Here is a 21,293-nt window from a genome sequence, read left to right on the forward strand (position 1 = left end):
TCTGCTGCCGATACGCACTGTCTGTCAGGAAGTCCAGTATCCAGTTGCAGAGTGAGGTGTCGAGACCCAGCTGGAGGAGCTTCCCTATCCACTGCTGGGGGATGATTGTATTGAAAGCTGAGCTGAAGTCTATGAACGGCATTCTGGCGTAGGTGCCGGGTCTGTCCAGGTGGGTCAGGACGGCATGTAGGGGTGATGGCGTCGTCAGTGGAGCGCTTGGGGTGATATGCAAATTGAAGGGGGTCTAGTGAAGCAGGGAGGACCTCTTTGATGTTCTTCATGACCAGCCTCTCGAAGCATTTCATCATGATGGGGGTCAGTGCCACGGGGCGGTAGTCGTTAAGGCGTTTCACAGACGCCGTCTTCGGCATGGGGATGATGGAAGTCTTTTTGAAGCCTGATGGAATGACCGCCTGGCTGAGGGAGAGGTTAAAAATGTCTGTGAGGACTTCCGCCAGCTGGTCGGCGCAGTCTCTGAGCACACGGATGTTATCCGGACCTGAGGCTCTCCGTGGGTTGACCCTGGATAGGGTTTTCCTCACGTCAGCAGGGTCCAGTTTGGGCGGCTGTTCTCCGGCGGGGGGGGGGGGGGGTGGTTTTGTGTGCTGGTGTGTGGTTTGAGGGTTTGCTTGGATGCCCTGCCACATGCGTCTGGTGTTGTTGGTGTCACAGAAGTGGTTTTTAATCTTCAGTGCGTACTGGCGTTTTTCCCCCCTGATGGCACGGAGAGCTCAGCCATTGCCGCCTTGAATGACAGCTCATCCCCGGATCTGAAGGCTGCGTCCCGTTCTTTCAGGCGGGTCCGCACCTCCGCTGTCATCCACGGCTTCTGGTTAGCGCGTGTGGTGATGGTCTTCTCCGCTGTGATGTCCTCGATGATCTTCTCAATGTAACCAGTCACAGAGGCTGAGTATTCCTCTACACACGTGTGCTGGTCCTGGGTGGCTGCCTCTCTGGACATGTTCCAGTCTGTGGTCTCTAGGCAGTCCTGCAGGGCAGAGGTGGCTCCCTCTGGCCGGGTTCTGATGGTCTTAGTAACTGGCTTGGAGTGCACCAGCCGCGGTCTGTAGACTGGAAGCATCATGACAGTCTTGGGGTCGGAGGTGCCGATGGGGGGGCGGCAGTATGCCCTGAAGGCTTCCCGGATGTTGCTGTACACCAGGTCCAGCTTGCTGTCTCCCCGTGTTGCAAAGCCCACATGCTGGTAGAAGCAGGGTGCAACTGACTTCAAATTGGCATGGTTGAAGTCCCCGCCAAACAGGGGGGAAGCCATCAGAGTGGGTCGTCTGCTGCTCACTCACAATCGAGTGGAGCTGGTTCAGGGCTGCCTTCCTGTCTGCCTCTGGAGGAATGTAGACTGATACCAAGGTAACAGTGGACATCTCCCTCGGCAGGTACCAGGGTCTGCACTGAACCGCCAAGCGCTCCAATTGCTGCGAGCAGTGAGTTGCTACAACAGTGGTGTTAGTAGACCAGGCATCTCGAATGAAAATGCACAGCCCACCCCCAGATTGCTTCCCCACTAGTGCCAGGTCTCTGTCCAGCCTATATTGACTCAGCCCCGGAATCTGAATGGCTGATTTCGCTCTGTTTTCGTTCAAGGATGTCTCACATAGCATGAATGCACAGCAACTTTTTCCTTCAGTGCTTTCCATGTGCATTCTTAGATCGTCCAGATTGCGGGTTAAAGATCGGATATTTGACAACATCACCGATGGAATAGATGGGCGATTCGGGTTACTTTTTAATCACCACAAGGCTCCCACACGTTTACCGCGCTTCCTGGTCCGACGACAGCGCTTCGGTCGTTCCCTCACCTGGGCCGCTTGGTCAGGCAAGTCCGCTGCTCTGTAGGCCGCTGCGAGGGAGGTGGCTCGCCCCGGGCGTCTTGTTTTGATCGGAGCCGTGGTGCCGTTAAATCTCGCTTGTTGCGTCAGGTGATTACTTTCAAAAGTGTCATACGACGGAGTATAAATTGGCCTTATATAGCCTTCGTCTAGTTTTCATTTGTGGACAAAAATGTCAGTACATTTCATCATAGTTTTTGTCATCATAAATTTGTGGCATGTCGTCTGAAGATAACATTGTGCCCCCCTCCACACACATCAGAGATAACATTGTGCCCCCCCTCCACACACATCAGAGATAACATTGTGCCCCCCCCCTCCACACACATCACAGATAACATTGTGCCCCCCCTCCACACACATCACAGATAACATTGTGCCCCCCCCCTCCACACACATCAGAGATCGCCTCATCAGCTGAGCACCTCGTGAAAATACCGCAAAATAGGAACATTCTTGAATGAACATGACGGTGACAGTGAGGTGCACGCGCTCGTGACGCTCAGATGCAGAGATAGCAATTTGGTCTGAACCCCAAATTGCTCCCAATGAGCAGGTTAGCACCTTGCATGGCAGCTGATGCCATTGGTGTGTGAATGTGTGTGTGAATGGGTGAATGAGAGGCCATTGTAAAGGGCTTTTCGACAAAAGTGCTGTATAAGTGCAGTCCATTTAAACATGTACCATTATCTCACCTTGTCTCACTCGCTGTCCATGGTGCTGACGTCCCTCCCCAGCCCTCAAAGGGCCTACTGGAAGCACGTGAGTGACAATGACAGGACACTCCACATGTCCACGAAACACTCCATAATGACAGTAAAAGCAGGGCGCTGTGTACATCAGGAACACACCCCCTCGCCATCTGAGCGTCACGAGCGCGTGCACCTCACTGTCACCGTCATGTTCATTCAAGAATGTTCCTATTTTGCGGTATTTTCACGAGGTGCTCAGCTGATGAGGCGATCTCTGATGTGTGTGGAGGGGGGGGCACAATGTTATCTCTGATGTGTGTGGAGGGGGGGGCACAATGTTATCTCTGATGTGTGTGGAGGGGGGGGGGCACAATGTTATCTCTGATGTGTGTGGAGAGGGGCACAATGTTATCTCTGATGTGTGGAGGGGGGGGGGCACAATGTTATCTCTGATGTGTGTGGAGGGGGGGGGGCACAATGTTATCTCTGATGTGTGTGGAGGGGGGGGGGCACAATGTTATCTCTGATGTGTGTGGAGGGGGGGGGGGCACAATGTTATCTCTGATGTGTGTGGAGGGGGGGGCACAATGTTATCTCTGATGTGTGTGGAGGGGGGGGCACAATGTTATCTCTGATGTGTGTGGAGGGGGGGGGGCACAATGTTATCTCTGATGTGTGTGGAGAGGGGCACAATGTTATCTCTGATGTGTGGAGGGGGGGGGGCACAATGTTATCTCTGATGTGTGTGGAGGGGGGGGGGCACAATGTTATCTCTGATGTGTGTGGAGGGGGGGGGGGGGCACAATGTTATCTCTGATGTGTGTGGAGGGGGGGGCACAATGTTATCTCTGATGTGTGTGGAGGGGGGGGCACAATGTTATCTCTGATGTGTGTGGAGGGGGGGGGCACAATGTTATCTCTGATGTGTGTGGAGGGGGGGGGGCACAATGTTATCTCTGATGTGTGTGGAGGGGGGGGCACAATGTTATCTCTGATGTGTGTGGAGGGGGGGGGGGGGCACAATGTTATCTCTGATGTGTGTGGAGGGGGGGCACAATGTTATCTCTGATGTGTGTGGAGGGGGGGGCACAATGTTATCTCTGATGTGTGTGGAGGGGGGGGCACAATGTTATCTCTGATGTGTGGAGGGGGGGGGGCACAATGTTATCTCTGATGTGTGTGGAGGGGGGGCACAATGTTATCTCTGATGTGTGTGGAGGGGGGGGCACAATGTTATCTCTGATGTGTGTGGAGGGGGGGGCACAATGTTATCTCTGATGTGTGTGGAGGGGGGGGCACAATGTTATCTCTGATGTGTGTGGAGGGGGGGGGGGGCACAATGTTATCTCTGATGTGTGTGGAGGGGGGGGGGCACAATGTTATCTCTGATGTGTGTGGAGGGGGGGGCACAATGTTATCTCTGATGTGTGTGGAGGGGGGGGGGGGCACAATGTTATCTCTGATGTGTGTGGAGGGGGGGGGGCACAATGTTATCTCTGATGTGTGTGGAGGGGGGGGCACAATGTTATCTCTGATGTGTGTGGAGGGGGGGGCACAATGTTATCTCTGATGTGTGTGGAGGGGGGGGCACAATGTTATCTCTGATGTGTGGAGGGGGGGGGGCACAATGTTATCTCTGATGTGTGGAGGGGGGGGGGCACAATGTTATCTCTGATGTGTGTGGAGGGGGGGGGGCACAATGTTATCTCTGATGTGTGTGGAGGGGGGGGCACAATGTTATCTCTGATGTGTGTGGAGGGGGGGGGGGGGCACAATGTTATCTCTGATGTGTGTGGAGGGGGGGGCACAATGTTATCTCTGATGTGTGTGGAGGGGGGGGCACAATGTTATCTCTGATGTGTGTGGAGGGGGGGGCACCATGTTATCTCTGATGTGTGTGGAGGGGAGGGGGGCACAATGTTATCTCTGATGTGTGTGGAGGGGGGGGCACAATGTTATCTCTGATGTGTGTGGAGGGGGGGGGCACAATGTTATCTCTGATGTGTGTGTAGAGGGGGGGGCACAATGTTATCTCTGATGTGTGTGGAGGGGGGGGGCACAATGTTATCTCTGATGTGTGTGGAGGGGGGGGGGGGCACAATGTTATCTCTGATGTGTGTGGAGGGGGGGCACAATGTTATCTCTGATGTGTGTGGAGGGGGGGGCACAATGTTATCTCTGATGTGTGTGGAGGGGGGGGCACAATGTTATCTCTGATGTGTGTGGAGGGGGGGGGGGCACAATGTTATCTCTGATGTGTGTGGAGGGGGGGGGGCACAATGTTATCTCTGATGTGTGGGAGGGGGGGGGGCACAATGTTATCTCTGATGTGTGGGAGGGGGGGGGGCACAATGTTATCTCTGATGTGTGTGGAGGGGGGGTCAATGTTATCTTCAGACGACATGCCAGGCGTCGCCTCCTCCTCCTCTGAAGGATCAGTACTCTGGCGAGGCGTTACCTGCAATGAACAAGTTGACTGGAGTGTGAGATGCGAGTGTGTGTGTGTGTGTGTGTGTGTGTGTGTGAGTGTGTGAGAGAGAGAGAGAGAGAGAGAGAGAGAGAGAGAGAGAGAGATTACTCTCATGCCAAGTACAGCATTTCCAAGCACACGTGATGTGCATTTCTGATTGGCCTTCTCTCGCAGTGCAAAAGGAAACCATCCTTCAAAACATGCGAGTGTGTCAGCTTATACAGTACGTGTGTGTGTGTGTGTGTGTGTGTGTGTGTGTGTGTGTGTGTGTGTTTTAAGCATATGTATGCTTTGTCTCAACAGGGCAGCCAACTGCTCCTGCAATCCTCCAGAAATGTGTCCGTCAACGTCCTCAACGCCAAGAAAGAGCTGGTCACACAGCTGGTCACAGGTATGAAAGAGCTGGTCACACAGCTGGTCACAGGTATGAAAGAGCTGGTCACACAGCTGGTCACAGGTATGAAAGAGCTGGTCACACAGCTGGTCACAGGTATGAAAGAGCTGGTCACACAGCTGGTCTCAGGTTTGAGAGAGCTGGTCACACAGCTGGTCACACACACACACACACACACACACACACACACACACACACACACACATACACACACACACACACGCTGATCCCACTAGTGGCTGATCTCACCCACCATGTTGGCCCTCCCCTCCATGTCATAGAACAGCGTTTCTCAACTGGTGGGTCGCGACCCAAAGGTGGGTCGCGGAGCCGTTTTGATTGGGTCGCGGCCTCGTGGGCGGTTTCCCTTTTCTTATCTTTTTTTTTAAGGGATTTTAAAATATATATATATATATTTATAGAGAAAATGTTGGGTTTTTATTTTGCAGGACACAAGGCACAATTAAATTAAATTCAATTCAATAATTTCAATAATTTATTTACGAGACATGACAGGAAGTGGGCTAACCTTAGCGTGTGCCAATGTTGTGTTATAGTGTCACAGACTTTTTCTATTTTTGTGGAATAAATTTGAGCGCTGTGGAATAAATTTGGGTCGCGACTTCATGATGAGGAAAAATGTGTGTCCTGAGGCTCCACCAGTTGAGAACCGCTGATCATAGAAGACGATGTCCCCAAACGTGGAAGAGCAGTAATGCAGGAGCAGTTTTGTGACTTTGCCTTCATTTCATTCTTGCATATGAATATCAGTTTGTTGTATGAGACAGATTGACTTCTTTGTTCTCCTTCTGGACTAAGGGGTGAAATGTGACTGTGTGTGTGTGTCTGTGTGCGTGTCTGTGTGTGTGTGTGTGTGTGTGCGTGTGTGTGTGTGTGTGTGTCCTGTGCAGGGTCCAATGGAGTGCGGGCGTGGGGAAAGATGCTGGAGGTGAAGTCCACCTCGGGGAAGCTGCTGTTCTCCGCTGACGAGCAGGAGGTGGTGGTGGGAGCAGACAGGCTGCGCGTGATGGGTGAGTCACGGGGGTGAGGGGGGAGTCACGGGGGTGAGGGGGGTGTCACGGGGATGAGGGGGGAGTCACGGGGGTGATGGGTGAGTCACGGGGGTGAGGGGGGTGTCACGGGGGTGATGGGTGAGTCACGGGGGTGAGGGGGGAGTCACGGGGGTGAGGGTTGAGTCACAGGGGTGAAGGGGGAGTCAAGCCCATCTGCTGTGCGCATGCGTGCTGGAGCAAGTGAGGAAGCTATTTCGTGTCTAAAGACGTTTCTAAAGATCATATTACAGAGGCATGTGAACAACCACAACAGACCTACGCTCTATGTAAGCACAACTAGCGTTTCATCAAGACAGATTGATGAAAACAACCGTTTCGCGGCAGAAAATACGATTTTTAGAAACTGCATTCTCGGTGCCCCCACCACCGCCATGACATGGATATACTGGCTCGCGCTGGATTTTAAATTTCTTCTACAGGCCTCCGAACTACACCAAAGTGATCTCGGTGAGTCAAACGTCTTATAATATGTCGTAAATAAGGTCCAGGTTGTCAAAAACTAGCATTGGCCTTTAAGCCGGGCCAGGAAGCGTCTGGTGACCAGGGCCCCATGCACCACTCTCCACTGCAAGTCCTCTGTCTTTTAAGGGATGGGGGGCTAATACAGCACCCGCCACCTGAACCTCACACTGCGCCCCCCCCAGCTGGAACCCCCTGCCACTGGTCACATTTCGAGAGAGCACCTAGGACAGCCCCTCCCAGTCACTTCACCCCAGATATGAAACCCTGCCCAAACACGAACACAGACAACACATTAAACATTAAAACATTACAAATCAAGCAAAATCAAACATTAAAACATTAAAAATCAAGTCAATACTCATGGTTAAACCAATACTCCACCCTGTCAAAGGCGTTTTCCTGGTCCAGGGAGACCAGGCCCAAACCCATGTCTCCCCGTTGTGACAGTTCCCTCAGGTCCCTTACAAGGAACAAACTGTCCATGACAGACCGACCCGGCAGTCTATTTGAGTCTTTGTGTATATTTTATAGTCCACACAGAGCAATGCCACTAGCCTCCAGTTGTTCAAGTCAGTCAAGTCGCACCTGTAGTCGTGTGTGTGTGTGTGTGTGTGTGTGTGTGTGTGTGTGTGTGTGTGTGTGTGTGTGGTACATAGGGGGCTGTACTTAGGGTTTGTTTTTTAAGGGTCTGGGGAGGTTGGGATGTGGGTATAGAGATGAGTGAAATCTTTGCTACATAACTTCTTTGTATTCCTTCTATGTATGTCACTCTCCTACTGTGTACTATTTGCCCCACTATTTTAAGACTGTATATTTATTTGCCCAGGGACTGCGGGTGGAAATGAGCTGTTTAGCTATAACCTTGTACAGTGCATCTCTCCCTATTCTATAGGGTCAATGTCTACTGTACCTTGTCCCTGTCTTAAAAATAAATAAAATCAATCAATCAATCAGTCAAGTCCCCCTTCTTGGGCAGGAGCGTTAGCCCCGCCCACTGACAGCTCAGTGGCAGCTCACTGTCCCTGGTGCATTCCTGCTCCACGCACTAAAAGGCCTGACCCATTAAGGCCAAGAAGTGCTCATAAACATCCACAGGAAAGGCCATCGACCCCAGGGGCACGGCCCAGGGCCATCTGACCAACCGCCTTAGTTACCTCCTGATATGACAGGGGCAAGTCCAAGTCCAAGTCCATCCTTTGCGCAGGTAACAACTGAGGTGGGTCCTTTAACAGACATTCAGAACATGCAGCATTACAACCTCAGCACTCCTTTTCCTACCACTCTGCTTCTTACGTGCATTACTACCACCCCTCCCCCCCCCGGCCTCACGAGCCCCCAACCCCAAACCAGCCTCCCCCCCCTGGCCTCATGAGCCCCCAACCTCAGACCAGCCTCCCCCCCTGAACGGCCTCACAAGCCCCCAACCCCAGACCAGCCTCCCCCCCCTGGCCTCACGAGCCCCCAACCTCAGACCAGCCTCCCCCCTGAACGACCTCACAAGCCCCCAACCTCAGACCAGCCTCCCTCTGCTCCTCTGAGAGAGAGAGAGAGACAGAGAGAGAGACAAAGAGACCGATAGAGAGAGAGAGAGAGAGACAGAGAGAGAGAGAGAGAGAGATAGAGAGAGAGAGAGACAAAGAGACCGATAGAGAGAGAGAGAGAGAGAGAGAGAGAGAGAGAGAGAGAGACAAGGAGCTAGAGAGAGAGACATAGAGAGACAGAGACAAGGAGCTAGAGAGAGAGACAGAGATAGAGAGAGAGAGCTAGAGAGAGAGACAGAGATAGAGAGAGAGAGCTAGAGAGAGAGACAGAGATAGAGAGAGACCAAGAGAGAGATCATATTAAGTTACTGCCCGGGGCCACAGAGCTCATCATACACCTTGGCAACAGAGAGAGGGAGTGCTCTACTGGTCTCCAAAGGGCTTTGTTTCCCTGGAGCTGTTGTTGTTGTTATTGGTGTTGTGGTTGTTTGTGTGTGGTGTGTGTGTGTATGTGTGTGTGCGTTGAACATGTGCTTCAATCTGTGTGTGGGTGAATGTATGTGTGTACAACAACAGCTGTATGAATATGGGCTGTATGATTTGTGGGAATAGTGTTGACCCTGTCTGTTACCCCATCCATCAGCCTGCCTGGGGGGGGGTCCAGACTGCCATAAAGTGGCCACATCATGCCTGTACTAAATGAATCGCTCCGTCTCAGCCAATAAAGTACATGATTATGCTGAGCATATAACTTTAATTGGCCCAACTGAGGTCATTGGAAATCCATGATTGTGCTTCATGGGGAGTTTACAGCTTGACTCAATAAACACTGATGATCTCTGACAGCCTGGAGAGTGGATATCATCACCGTCAACTAATGACAAGGGACGATTTACTTATTTAGCATGCGATATTCATATTCATTGCATGATAACGTAGAAATATTAACTGAGCACACTAACATACCGATACCCACTAAGCATGCTGACTTAGCAATACTTAATTAGCCTACAATATTATGTTAGCATGCTAACTTATTTATAGTGTACTTAAAGGGACCCCAAGGAGTTTATTTTTGGTTACGAAACTACATCTACATTACCCACACTTGTTTATGTGTCCATTTTCGACAAATGTCGTTTCTTCTATGTAGTTTATTTTTAGATTATTATTTTGTGGTCGGGTCGTCCAGAACTTCCTTGGAATGACGAAACGATTTACTGCAGTAGCCTACGCTGCCGACAAGAGACAGCACAAGCATATACATACCGTTATATATTGTCAAAAGTAACGTTACTAGTAAGACCTGTGTAATTACCTCATCGGTGGCCATCGATCCGTCTTCAAAACACCCGGCTCAGGTAGCTAAGGTTTACGACAGTACGCGGGGAGGCTCATGGGAAATATGGTCTTTTTGGGCGGAAAACACTTCCGCTTCACGAAACCCCAGTACCATGATGACTTTGCAATAATGATTTGGAACGCAAACTCAGCTGTCTAGGTAATGTGCAACACTAGCTTAGCAATAGTTGCATACAAATCATGCTAACGTGGCTATCTGTTAGGTGGTTTGATGGGTTATAATAGCTTATAATAGCTAATAATAACTTGATCAAACAGTTGATTTCTAAAGCTAATCCTGCCTACATAACTATAGACACATTTCTGGTCGGCTGCAATCTCAAACCAAATCAATAACTTTAGATTGTCTGTCAAGGCCAATATTGATAATGATTGTTTTATTTGTGTCTCACTCAAGACTCAATCACTGTTGCCAGGAGACACTTGATCCCTGTTTTGCCAATGTAGACTACAGTAGCAACTCTATATAAAAAAAGCACAAATCTTTGTGTGGGTTAGATGTTATCCTCTCCCCAAGCCTGGGTGAGGGGTCTCCCAGACTATATACTGTATCCAGGCACACTTCTAGGAGCCATGTCACCGTTTCGTCATCCACAACCGTCAGGCCACGCATTCCGTTGGGTGTCCGATATATCGGACAGTCCCGGATGACATGGTCTGCGGTTTGTTCCTCAGCGCCACACTCGCATGCCGCACAGGATGCCAAGCCCCATATGTGCATCGATGAGCGGAAGCGTCCAACGCTGGTCCGGAGGCGATTAAGCCTCACCCACGCAGGTCTGGTTAAGTCCATCCCGGGAGGGGAAGGACTGGCGGCCGAGATTAAATCATGGAGTCTGGAGGTGCATATGACTTAACAGACACCACGAGGACTCTGGTTTGCCTCCGACTCCGCACGCCAGATGTAGTCCGCCCATCCTGCCTCACTGATGTTAAGATCTCTGCATTGCTGCAGGAGATCCTGTGCGGTAGGAACAAAAGACTGTCTCAACTTGAGACACCAGGGAGGCTCCGCTGTTGCAGCGAGCCTGTCGTGGAGCAGGTCTCCTCCACGCCCTGCCCGTCTCAAGCTGAGTACACCAGCGCAAGGTCGTCTGCGTAGGCATACTTCCTGGAGACTGTGATTGGCAGGTCGTCAGTGTAGATGTTATAAAGGAGGGGGGCTAGGACACATCCCTGGGGAACCTGCTTTGCTGTCCGCTACCGGTGGTGAGGGTAAAGCTGCAGTTTCGGACAAGCTCCATGATCATGCTGACCATGTGCCTGTCCGTCAGCAGGCGGAGCAGCTTGCAGGTGAGGCCGCGGTGCCATACAGAGTCGTAGGCAGCCGTCAGGTCTATAAAGACGTCTCCGGCCTTGTTTTTAGCCGAAAAGCTGTCCTCGAGAGAGCTTGACTTGAGCGTAGATAGACTTGAGCGTAGATAAGATGCTCGAGGATCAACATATTCCAGGATTCCAAATTAAGTCCATCCGTTCATCCAACTTTGTGGTGTGATGCATTTTTGGGCATGTTAGTATGATAAGAGATTTGAACAGATCTTTCCTTTCGCGTGTATAATCGTGGATCGTTTTCCCCATTCGAAAAGGTAGCCATGGACATCGATCCGCACTAATGTAATGGCTTCGGTTGTCGTTTTCTTTGCAGGACAGCTCATTACGGCAGTGGTGCTGTATTGTTCTGAGATTGACAACAACCACAGAGCTGTGTCCAGCCAGATGCAAATGTAAAAGCATGCCGCAAATGGTTTTTATCTGTCTGGACACAGTATCTGTCAGGACACAGCTCTGTGGTTGTCAATCTCAGCATAGTATGTGGGTGATTGTACACTATATGGACACAAATATTGGGACACCTACACATTACACCTACAGGAGCTTTTATGATATCCCATTCTAAATGCATAGTCATTAATATGGAGTTGGTCCCCCCTTTGCAGCTTCCTCCATACCAGCTTCCACTCTTCTGGGAAGGCTTTCTACAAGATGTTGGAGTGTGTCTGTGGGAATGTTTGCCCATTCATCCAGAAGAGCATGTGTGACGCCAGACACTGATGTTGGACGAGAGGGCCTTACATCACCAAGTGTGATGCCAAGCGTCGGATGGAGTGGTGTAAAGCACGCCGCCGCTGGACTCTGGAGCAGTGGATACGTGTTTTGTGGAGTGATGAATCACGCTGGGAGTCTGATGGACGAGTCTGGTTTTGATGACTTCCAAGAGAACGTTACCTGCCTGACTGCATCGTGCCAACTGTCGTTTGGTGTTGGAGGGATAATGGTCTGGGGTTGTTTTTCTGGGGTTGGCCTCGGCCCATTAGTTCCAGTCAAGGGAAATGTTCATGCTTCAGCTTACCAAGACATTTTGGACAATGATATGCTTCCAACTTTGTGGGAACAGTTTGGGGAAGGCACAGTCTGTTCCAGCATGACTGTGCCCCAGTGCACAAAGCAAGGTCCATAAAGGCCTTGTTGGGTGAGGTTGGTGTGGAAGAACTTGACTGGCCCACACACAGCCCTGACCTCAACCCCATCCAACACTTTTGGGATGAACTAGAAGGGAGATTGTGAGCTAGGTCATCTCATCCAAAATCACTGATCTCACAAATGCTCTTCTGGATGAATGGGCAAAAATTTCAACAATGTTGTAGAAAGCCTTCCAGAAGAGTGTGAGCTGTCATAGCTGCACAGGGGGGACCAACTCTATAATAATGCCTATGAATTTAGAATGGGATGTCATAACAGCTCTTGTACTCTAAGTGTAATGTGTAGGTATCCCAATATTTTTGCCCATATAGTGTATTTATAAATCACTCTAGCCAAGTTTACCTGTACTCCTTTACAGTGAGACTGTACTCAGGGTTTGACTGTAATGGCATCCCCCCCCAGAAGATTTGTTTGTGATTTTCACATGTAAACAAGCATTCTGGTGCATTCTGAGAAAATAATAAAGGCAAAATGCAACATTTCCCTGTATACATTTCCCTATTTACAAAGGCACATGGGGTGGGAGAACTGAATTTAACTTGAATTAATTGAAAAAGCAAATTTGCAAATGTTGAATGTTATTGAACAAGCTTTTTGACTAGAATGACTATGAATAACAAACCTGACAAGACAAGTTTCTGAAGTCAGACTGCACGTAACTCAAATACTCGGATAAACGGATGTCACTTGGAAACTGTTCCATGCCATCACAGCCCTGTTTTTCAAAGAGTCTGTTCTAGGTAGTCATCTGCCCTCTGCTGGCCGCTCTGGTAGCATGCGTGTGTATTTGAACAATACAGTATTTTATTGTCTTAAACATGAATTCAGGTGTCGGGGTGTGAATGACCTTATGAAAGAAAACAAGCAAATTGGCTGCCAACCTTTTCTCCACACTCAGTCATTTTAATTTCACATGCATTTCAGCCACATTAGCCCTAGATGAGCAGCACAGTCAAGCTACTTTATTTTGTATTATTTGTAACTTCCTGAGTAGGCTTTAAGAGGCAGATGACCACCACACCCCTGAGCAGTAATCCAGATGACAGAGAACCAATGAGCAAACAATTGGATTTCGCAAAGATGATGGAAGAAATGGTGCACATGTTCTCACCGCAGCTTCTGCTACACCCATTCTACAAACAATATCAATATGGTCGGACCAAGACAGAGTACTGTCAAGCCAGAGTCCCAATAGCTTGATTTTCTTTACTTGTTGAATGGCTTCACCCTCAATGACAAGATTTGACTTGGGCTAGCATATGCTTGAGCCAAATGTCATGGTAACTGTTTTTGATGTGTTCAGCACAAGTTTATTTATTGGATATTTATTTTATTGGAGAGAGCTATTAATGCTAGTGAATCCTATCATGTTAGGTTATGGAGCTAACTTTATAGCAGACGTAAAACGTTAGCTAATATGTGCTGCACTAGCTAGATAACATAGCTAGCTAGCTAACTACTACTAGCTAGCACTGTCTAACTAACGTTAGCTAGCAAACGTCACCTGCTTGCTAGTCATCTATTTATTAAGGATGGAGATCATAGCTAACAAAAAACCTTCCGATCTTTATGGCAATTACAACTAATCGTATACTAACGTGTTACACCGTTAGCTAGCATAGCTAATATTACTAGCTAGCAGTTGTTAACTAACGAGAGCAAGCATCACCTGCTCATCCATTTATCACACATGGAGATCATAATAAAGAACCTTACAGTTTTTATGACAATAAGCTACACTAATCTTAGAAAACATAGCTAACTAACACATTATTTTACAAGGACAAGTACTATTTCATCATCATTGCTAAACAGTGAGACGGCATCAAGCAGCCTCAATTTACTGTGTTTGAGGGCACAATGAGAACACAGTCCAGCTTGGGGAAATGTTATTTCTTGAACGCTGATCGGCTCGGGGCGACAATATCTTCAGCCCCATGAGATATTTTTGATTGTATAAGGGTTACTATCCCGTTGTCATGTTCTCTCTTTGTTGAATGCACTGGAAAGGGCTGAGAATCTATCGTCCCTGGCCTAAGGTCTCATTCACAGAAGAGAGATATAAACAAACGTCATGGTTTATATTTCATATATTACACGGTATTGTACTTTTTAAACCACCAGACCAAAACTTTTTTTTAAATGAGTATTTATTATGTGTTTATATATATTTATATACAAAAATATATATATATATATATACAAAAAAAAACTTCACTTTTCACTTCACTTTTCACTTGCCCCATCGCCCTTTATTGACCACTGAATGCTGTTCAACGTTTACCTCTCACCTCTCAGGGAGCTTAGCGAGTTTGCTCCGGGGGTCCAGAGCTCAGTCGGCTGTGGCCGTTTACTGGCTGTACTAGCTCTGTTGGGTTTTGTAGTGCTCTATATCAGGTTTTTCCTACACTGCTAATTCCTTTAATCACGGCCGTAGTGCACCCTGGCCAAATGGCACAGTGTGTGTGTGTGTGTGTGTGTGTGTGTGTGTGTGTGTGTGTGTGTGTGTGGAGAGGAACACGCTCTATTGTAAATTCCGTTAATTCCCCGTTCCAGACAGGTTTTAATTCCGCCCCAGAAAAGCGCTCCGTTGTGTCCTCTCATTCCACCATAATGAATTTCACTCCCCTATTGTTTTCCTGTGTACTTAATTACATTGTGGTTGGCTGTGGAGAATAATGGGGCCTCTCTCTCTCCCTCTCTCCTGTATTGATGCTGGCTCTTGATGTTGTAGCTAACGGTAGTTAATGACACACACACACACAGGCACACACACACACACACAAACACACACACATCTAGTTACTGGGGAACGTACAACTAGTTACTGGGGAAAGTAACGTTTGCGTTACTTTTCAATTATGTTATTAATGCACCTGCTAAAGTATGTTATTATTATTAATATACAGAGTATAGTCAGTAGTAATCACTTTTCAATAATGTGTAGTCGCCTAAATGAAATGAAGAATGGTAATTTTTAACGTGTGGTCATCCACAATGATATGAACCGATAGCTGACGCAGCTTCTAGGTGATGTGTCCGTTCGTAGCGTGAGATTGAGAGAAATCAGGAGTAGACTAGTGTAGGCTATTTTGCTGACTGTTTAAGATCAGAGGTGATTTCATTTGCACCTTTTCCCGAATAATAACGAGGACCGACACACATCCCCACACACACTTCCCCCCACACACACATCCACCACACACACACACATCCCACACACACACATCCCCACACACACACACACATCCCCACACACACTTCCCCCCACACACACATCCACCACACACACACACATCCCACACACACACATCCCCACACACACACACATCCACCACACACACACACATCTCCACACACACACACACATCCCCACACACACACACATCCCCCCACACACACACATCAACCACACACACATCCCCACACACACACATCCCCACACACACACTTCCCCCCACACACACATCCACCACACACACACACACATCCCACACACACACATCCCCACACACACATCCTCCACACACACATCCCTCACACACATATCCTCCACACACACACACACACATCCCCACACACACATCCCCACACACACTTCCCCCCACACACACATCCACCACACACACATCCCCACACACACATCCACCACACACACATCCCCACACACACATCCACCACACACACATCCCCACACACACATCCACCACACACACACATCCCCACACACACATCCCCACACACACATCCCCACACACACATCCACCACACACACATCCCCCCACACACACACATCCCCATACACACACACATCCACCACACACACATCCCCACACACACACACACATCCACCACACACACATCCCCACACACACACACATCCACACACACACATCCCCACACACACACACATCCCCACACACACACACATCCCCACACACACACACACATCCACCACACACACATCCCCACACACACACACATCCCCACACACACACATCCCCACACACACACATCCCCACACACACACACATCCCCACACACACACACACATCCACCACACACACATCCCCACACACACACACTTCCCCCCACACACACATCCACCACATCCACACACATCCCACACACACACACACATCCCACACACACACACACACATCCCCCCACACACACATCCCACACACATCCCCCCCACACTCACATCCACACACACACACATCCCACACACACACACACATCCCCACACACACATCCACCACACATTAGCATGAGGCCCACAGTATCATTGGTGTTACCTGCTGTTTGGGCTCTGGTTGTAATTATAATTAAAGCTAATTGATTAGCCCCAATTACATCCCATTAACGCCCAGCGATGAGGCTAATTTAAATTGAATCCTACCTGAGTACTAACCACCCCCCCAACCCACCTTACATAACAGACACACACACACATCCCCCACACACACATCCCTGACACACACATCCCCCCCCCCCCCAACCCACCTTACATAACAGAGTTGTTATTAATAGCTACTGCGGTTTCTGTGTCCCTGGTAGCTTCCCCCCACATCCCCAAACACACACACACACATCCCCCCCCCACACACACATCCCCATACACACACACATCCCCTCCACACACACACATCCCCCACACACACACACATCCCCCCACACACACACACACATCCCCCCACACACACACACACATCCCCCCCCCCCCCACACACACACATCCACCACACACATCCATCACACACACATCCCCCCACACACACATACACCTTACATAACAAAGTTGTTAGTAATAGCTACTGCGGTTTCCATCCCACTGTGTCCCTGGTAGCTTTCTGTGGCGTGTAGTCCAGGTGCTCTACAAGACTGGCCTGATACCAGCTCGGTGGCCTAGTGGTAGAGTGTCCGCCCAGAGACTGGGAGGTTGTGGGTTCGATCCCCGGTCGAGTCATACCAAAGACTATAAAAATGGGACCCATTACCTCCATAGTCCAAACCCCATGACTCTAGAGCTCACTAGTCCAAACTAGAAAATAAATGAGTTCCTCCACTTCTGTTTCCCATGGAGAAATAAGCGGCCCTGAGCCTAACAGTCCAGAAAATGAGTGGAGGCGAATGTCCGGCTGTGTCTGGGTGGCTCCTGGACCCGCCCCCTGATTCCTGGACCCGCCCCCGTGATTCCTGGACCCGCCCCGTGATTCCGATCCGCTCCAACATTTAATGAGTTCTAAGTTTGAGTTTCATGAAAATCATTAATGTAGTTTTTTGAATTATCCTGCTAACAAACACACACACAAACGCACAAATGCACACACACGCCACAGAAAACATAACCTCTCGCCCTGCGCTGGGGTGGAGGATAACCTCTCTCTCTGTGCTGGGGTGGAGGTAATTACAAGACTAGATAGGAACACATTGTCCAAGAACCACTCACAAGTCCAGCGCTGCATTCCAAATCACATACTTATACAGTCAGTATGTCCCAATACACAGTATGCCACATGCAGTATGGCTAAAATACCAGGATGTCCTGCTTCACCGCTCATATTTTGCAGTATGCAAGCCAGAACACTTTTCTGGCTATTCTGACCCACAGTTCTGTGCTCAGCGTAAACTATGTCACGTTTAGTCGTTTTTTATATATATATATATATATAAAATATATGTATATGGGTTTTTTATAGCTCCATGGTTCGACAGCTGTGGACAAATGTTGCTTTATGAACAGCGACAGATGCGGTCAAATTTCAAGGCGCAATGTGACAAGGTAGTATGTCCCAAGTGGATGCATACTGAGTGCAAAGTACATACTTTCCAGGGGCAGCTGTAGTGCGTACTGGTAGTAAAAAGAAAAAGTATGTGATTCGGAACGCAGCCCACCTGCTGGTGTTGGCAGATGGGACGCACTAAAACTCCCTCAGTAAATATTTTATGTTCGACTTAAACTGTATATAATGAATATAATGAATAAAAAATCAAGATATAAGTCCCCTTACTACAGTATATCCACTATATTTTAAATGCTACATGTTTTTAAATAGTTTTCCATCCTTAATGCAAAGGGGAGCTGAATAAAGCAATTGCAACCTGCCTTGTTTTCTCCCCTTCAAATCAAGTGGAATGAGAGGTTCTTACCGGCCCTGCCTCCCTTCAGACTGGCCTGTCACGCTGTCTCACTGGCTCTCCTCCAACGCACATTTACTATGAGAAACGCCACAGTTCTGCTCTTATACACCCTTCACATCTCCCTCTCTCTCTCTCTCCCTCTCTCTCTCTCTCACCCGCCTCTCTCTCTCTCTCTCTCTCTCTCTCTCTCTCTCTCTCTCTCCCTGGTCTGCTCTTATACACCCTTCACATCTCCCTTTCTCCCTCTCTCTCTCTCTCTCTCTCTCACCCGCCTCTCTCTCTCTGTCTATCTCTCTCTCTCTCTCTCTCTCTCTCTCTCTCTCTCCCCCTCTCTCTCTCTCTCTCTCTCTCTCTCTCTCACCCGCCTCTCTCTCTCTCTCTGTCTCTCTGAGGAGGAATCCTAATGCACATTTCATATGAGAAATACCACACTGGTCTACTTTTATACACCCTTCACATCTCTCTTTCTCTCTCTCTCTCTCTTTCACCCGCCTCTCTCTCTCTCTCACCCGCCTCTCTCTCTCTCTCTCTCTCTCTCACCCGCCTCTCTCTCTCTCCCTCTCTCTCTCTCTCTCTCTCTCTCTCTCTCACCCGCCTCTCTCTCTCTCTCTCTCTCTCTCTCTCTCTCTCACCCGCCTCCCTCTCTCTCTCTCTCTCTCTCTCTCTCTGTCTCTCTGAGGAGGAATCCTCTCTCTCTCTCTCTCTCTCTCTCTCTCTCTCTCTCTCCCTCTCTCTCTCTCTCTCTCTCTCTCCCCCTCTCTCTCTCTCTCTCTCTCTCTCTCTCTCTCTCTCTCCCCCCTCCTCTCTCTCTCTCTCTCTCTCTCTCTCTCTCTCTCTCTCTCTCTCTCTGTCTCTCTGAGGAGGAATCCTAATCGCTGCGTCTGCTGGAGGATTCATCTCAGTCCCCTGAGCTCCTCACTGTCCATGTGTGGAGCTGTTGACATAGCAGGACTCTGAGGGTCATTCTCATCTCTTTATACATGATGTATTCTGCTCTGTTTTCATCCTCGTTCCACACAGTCCGGTGCCTCTGACACTTAACCTCCTATGTTTCCAGTCAAATCTGCCCGATTGACTACTTTTGTCATCGTAAATATTGTGTTTTTCATCCAATTGTCTCGAGACCTTATCCTCCACACTAGGCCTCTGAACATATAGAGGTGACGTCTTATTTCTCCAGGGGGGGGGGGGGGGGGGGGGTAGGTGTCGACATGAGAGACAAGGAGTTTTGACTTAACGACATAACGATTGCAGCAATACCAAACATGTCCTGCTCACACACACCACAGACACACACACACACACACACACATACACACGTTTATTGTGCTCATGTCCCCACACCCCACGTGAAATACTCCTTCCAGACAAAACTATTTACTCTAAGTTACGGGAACCTCTCACTTTCTCGTGCTAAATGTGCACTTCCTCCGCCCTGAGACCGGGAGGTTGTGAGTTCGATCCCCGGCCAGTCATACCAAAGACTATAAAAATGGGGACCCATTGCCTCCCTGCTTGGCACTCAGCATCAAGGGTTGGAATTGGGGGGTTAGATCACCAAATGATTCCCGAGCGCGGCGCCGCTGCTGCTCACCGCTCCCCCAGGGGATGGGTCAAATGCGGAGAACAAATTTCACGCACTCAGGTGTGTGACAATCATTGGGACTTTAACCTTTAACCTCCCCCACTTAAACCATTGCTTCCAGACTATCTATGATACGATGTATCATATCTTCCATAGACCCGAAATATGCAGTTTTCTTTCTGCTTTGCTCCCATTTGACTCTATGAACACAATGACTCCGCCTCCTTGGGTCAGAGCCGGTCAAGGACAGGTGTACCCCTCTCTGGGCCACCTACCTGACTCCACCGGTGAAGACCGTGTGTCTCTAGTCCACTCAGGGGCTGAGTTGTGGGTTCCGTGGCGTGGATAGTGGGCAGCTGTTGATGCCTGTTGCAGTGATGATGATGCGGTGATGTTGGTGAGGATGGTGATGACGATGATGGTGGTTGGTGACATTGTGGTGTTGGTGATGGGCGTACATTTTAATGTTTTCTGTATGCTTGATGTGTGCTAAACAAATGCCCCTCTGGGGCAATAAAGGTTTCAATTCAATTCAATAGTGGCGAGAATGCAGAATTACAACATGGAATTCACCCTGGTGTCTTTCTGTCTGCCACCCCTTGATTCTACTGACGTCGACGGTTTAATGGAGATATCAACCATCACAATGGGATAAAGGGATCCAGAGATATCGCTTTGCAAACACACCGACCAATTTGACCGAAAAACGTAGGATGCTGACAGACAGATGACCTGACCCTCTCTCTCCTCAGAAACTGAATCTGTACATGTGTGACCTGGCCCACCTGTGTGTGCCGATGTGTGTGTGTGTGTGTGTGTGTGTGTGTGTGTGTGTGTGTGTGTGTGCAAGTGAGTGATTGTACACTATTGGGATTGGGTGTCACTTTAATAACATCATAACAGACATGGAGGAGAGGCAGCGGTAGGCAGTGGTACGGATGTCAAACCATTAAAATAGTCGGAGCAGACGTCCGGATCCATATTCTTATGTTGTCAATCTGACACCGATATCACTTCCTGCTTTGGCTCCGCCCACAAAACATGTCATCACTGTTTACAAACACAAAAAAGTTCTTAACAGGCAGGTTTTGGGCACACGCAGTAAACGTGCACACCGTGCTATGTCGAACGTGAAGTTATTTGGACGAGCAATGGCACGTCTTGAACGGGCGCGTCTTGAACGGGCACTGCGCTTGTATAATTTACTGACTGAAACGGAGACAACATTTATCTGTGTTATCTAGTCTGAAGAGGAAATGTACTTCCCCAGTGGCCATTGGATTCCTGTCAGCTGACCATGCT

At 49.0% G+C, this 21,293-nt stretch overlaps 1 protein-coding gene across 1 annotated transcript in view; it reads left to right on the forward strand.

Annotated features, from left to right (window-relative positions):
- sgcd (sarcoglycan, delta (dystrophin-associated glycoprotein)) overlaps positions 1-21,293 on the forward strand; it is a gene marked incomplete at both ends in the record, with an annotated part of 84,088 nt that overhangs the window by 20,401 nt on the left and 42,394 nt on the right. The window contains 2 exons of the mRNA XM_084445731.1: positions 5,313-5,400; positions 6,315-6,434. Coding sequence (XP_084301857.1) covers positions 5,313-5,400; positions 6,315-6,434 — 208 coding nt within the window. The remainder of the gene's footprint in view (positions 1-5,312; positions 5,401-6,314; positions 6,435-21,293) is intronic.

Source organism: Borostomias antarcticus, assembly GCF_949987555.1.
Source record: "Borostomias antarcticus genome assembly, chromosome: 1".
Lineage (NCBI taxonomy): Eukaryota > Metazoa > Chordata > Actinopteri > Stomiiformes > Stomiidae > Borostomias > Borostomias antarcticus.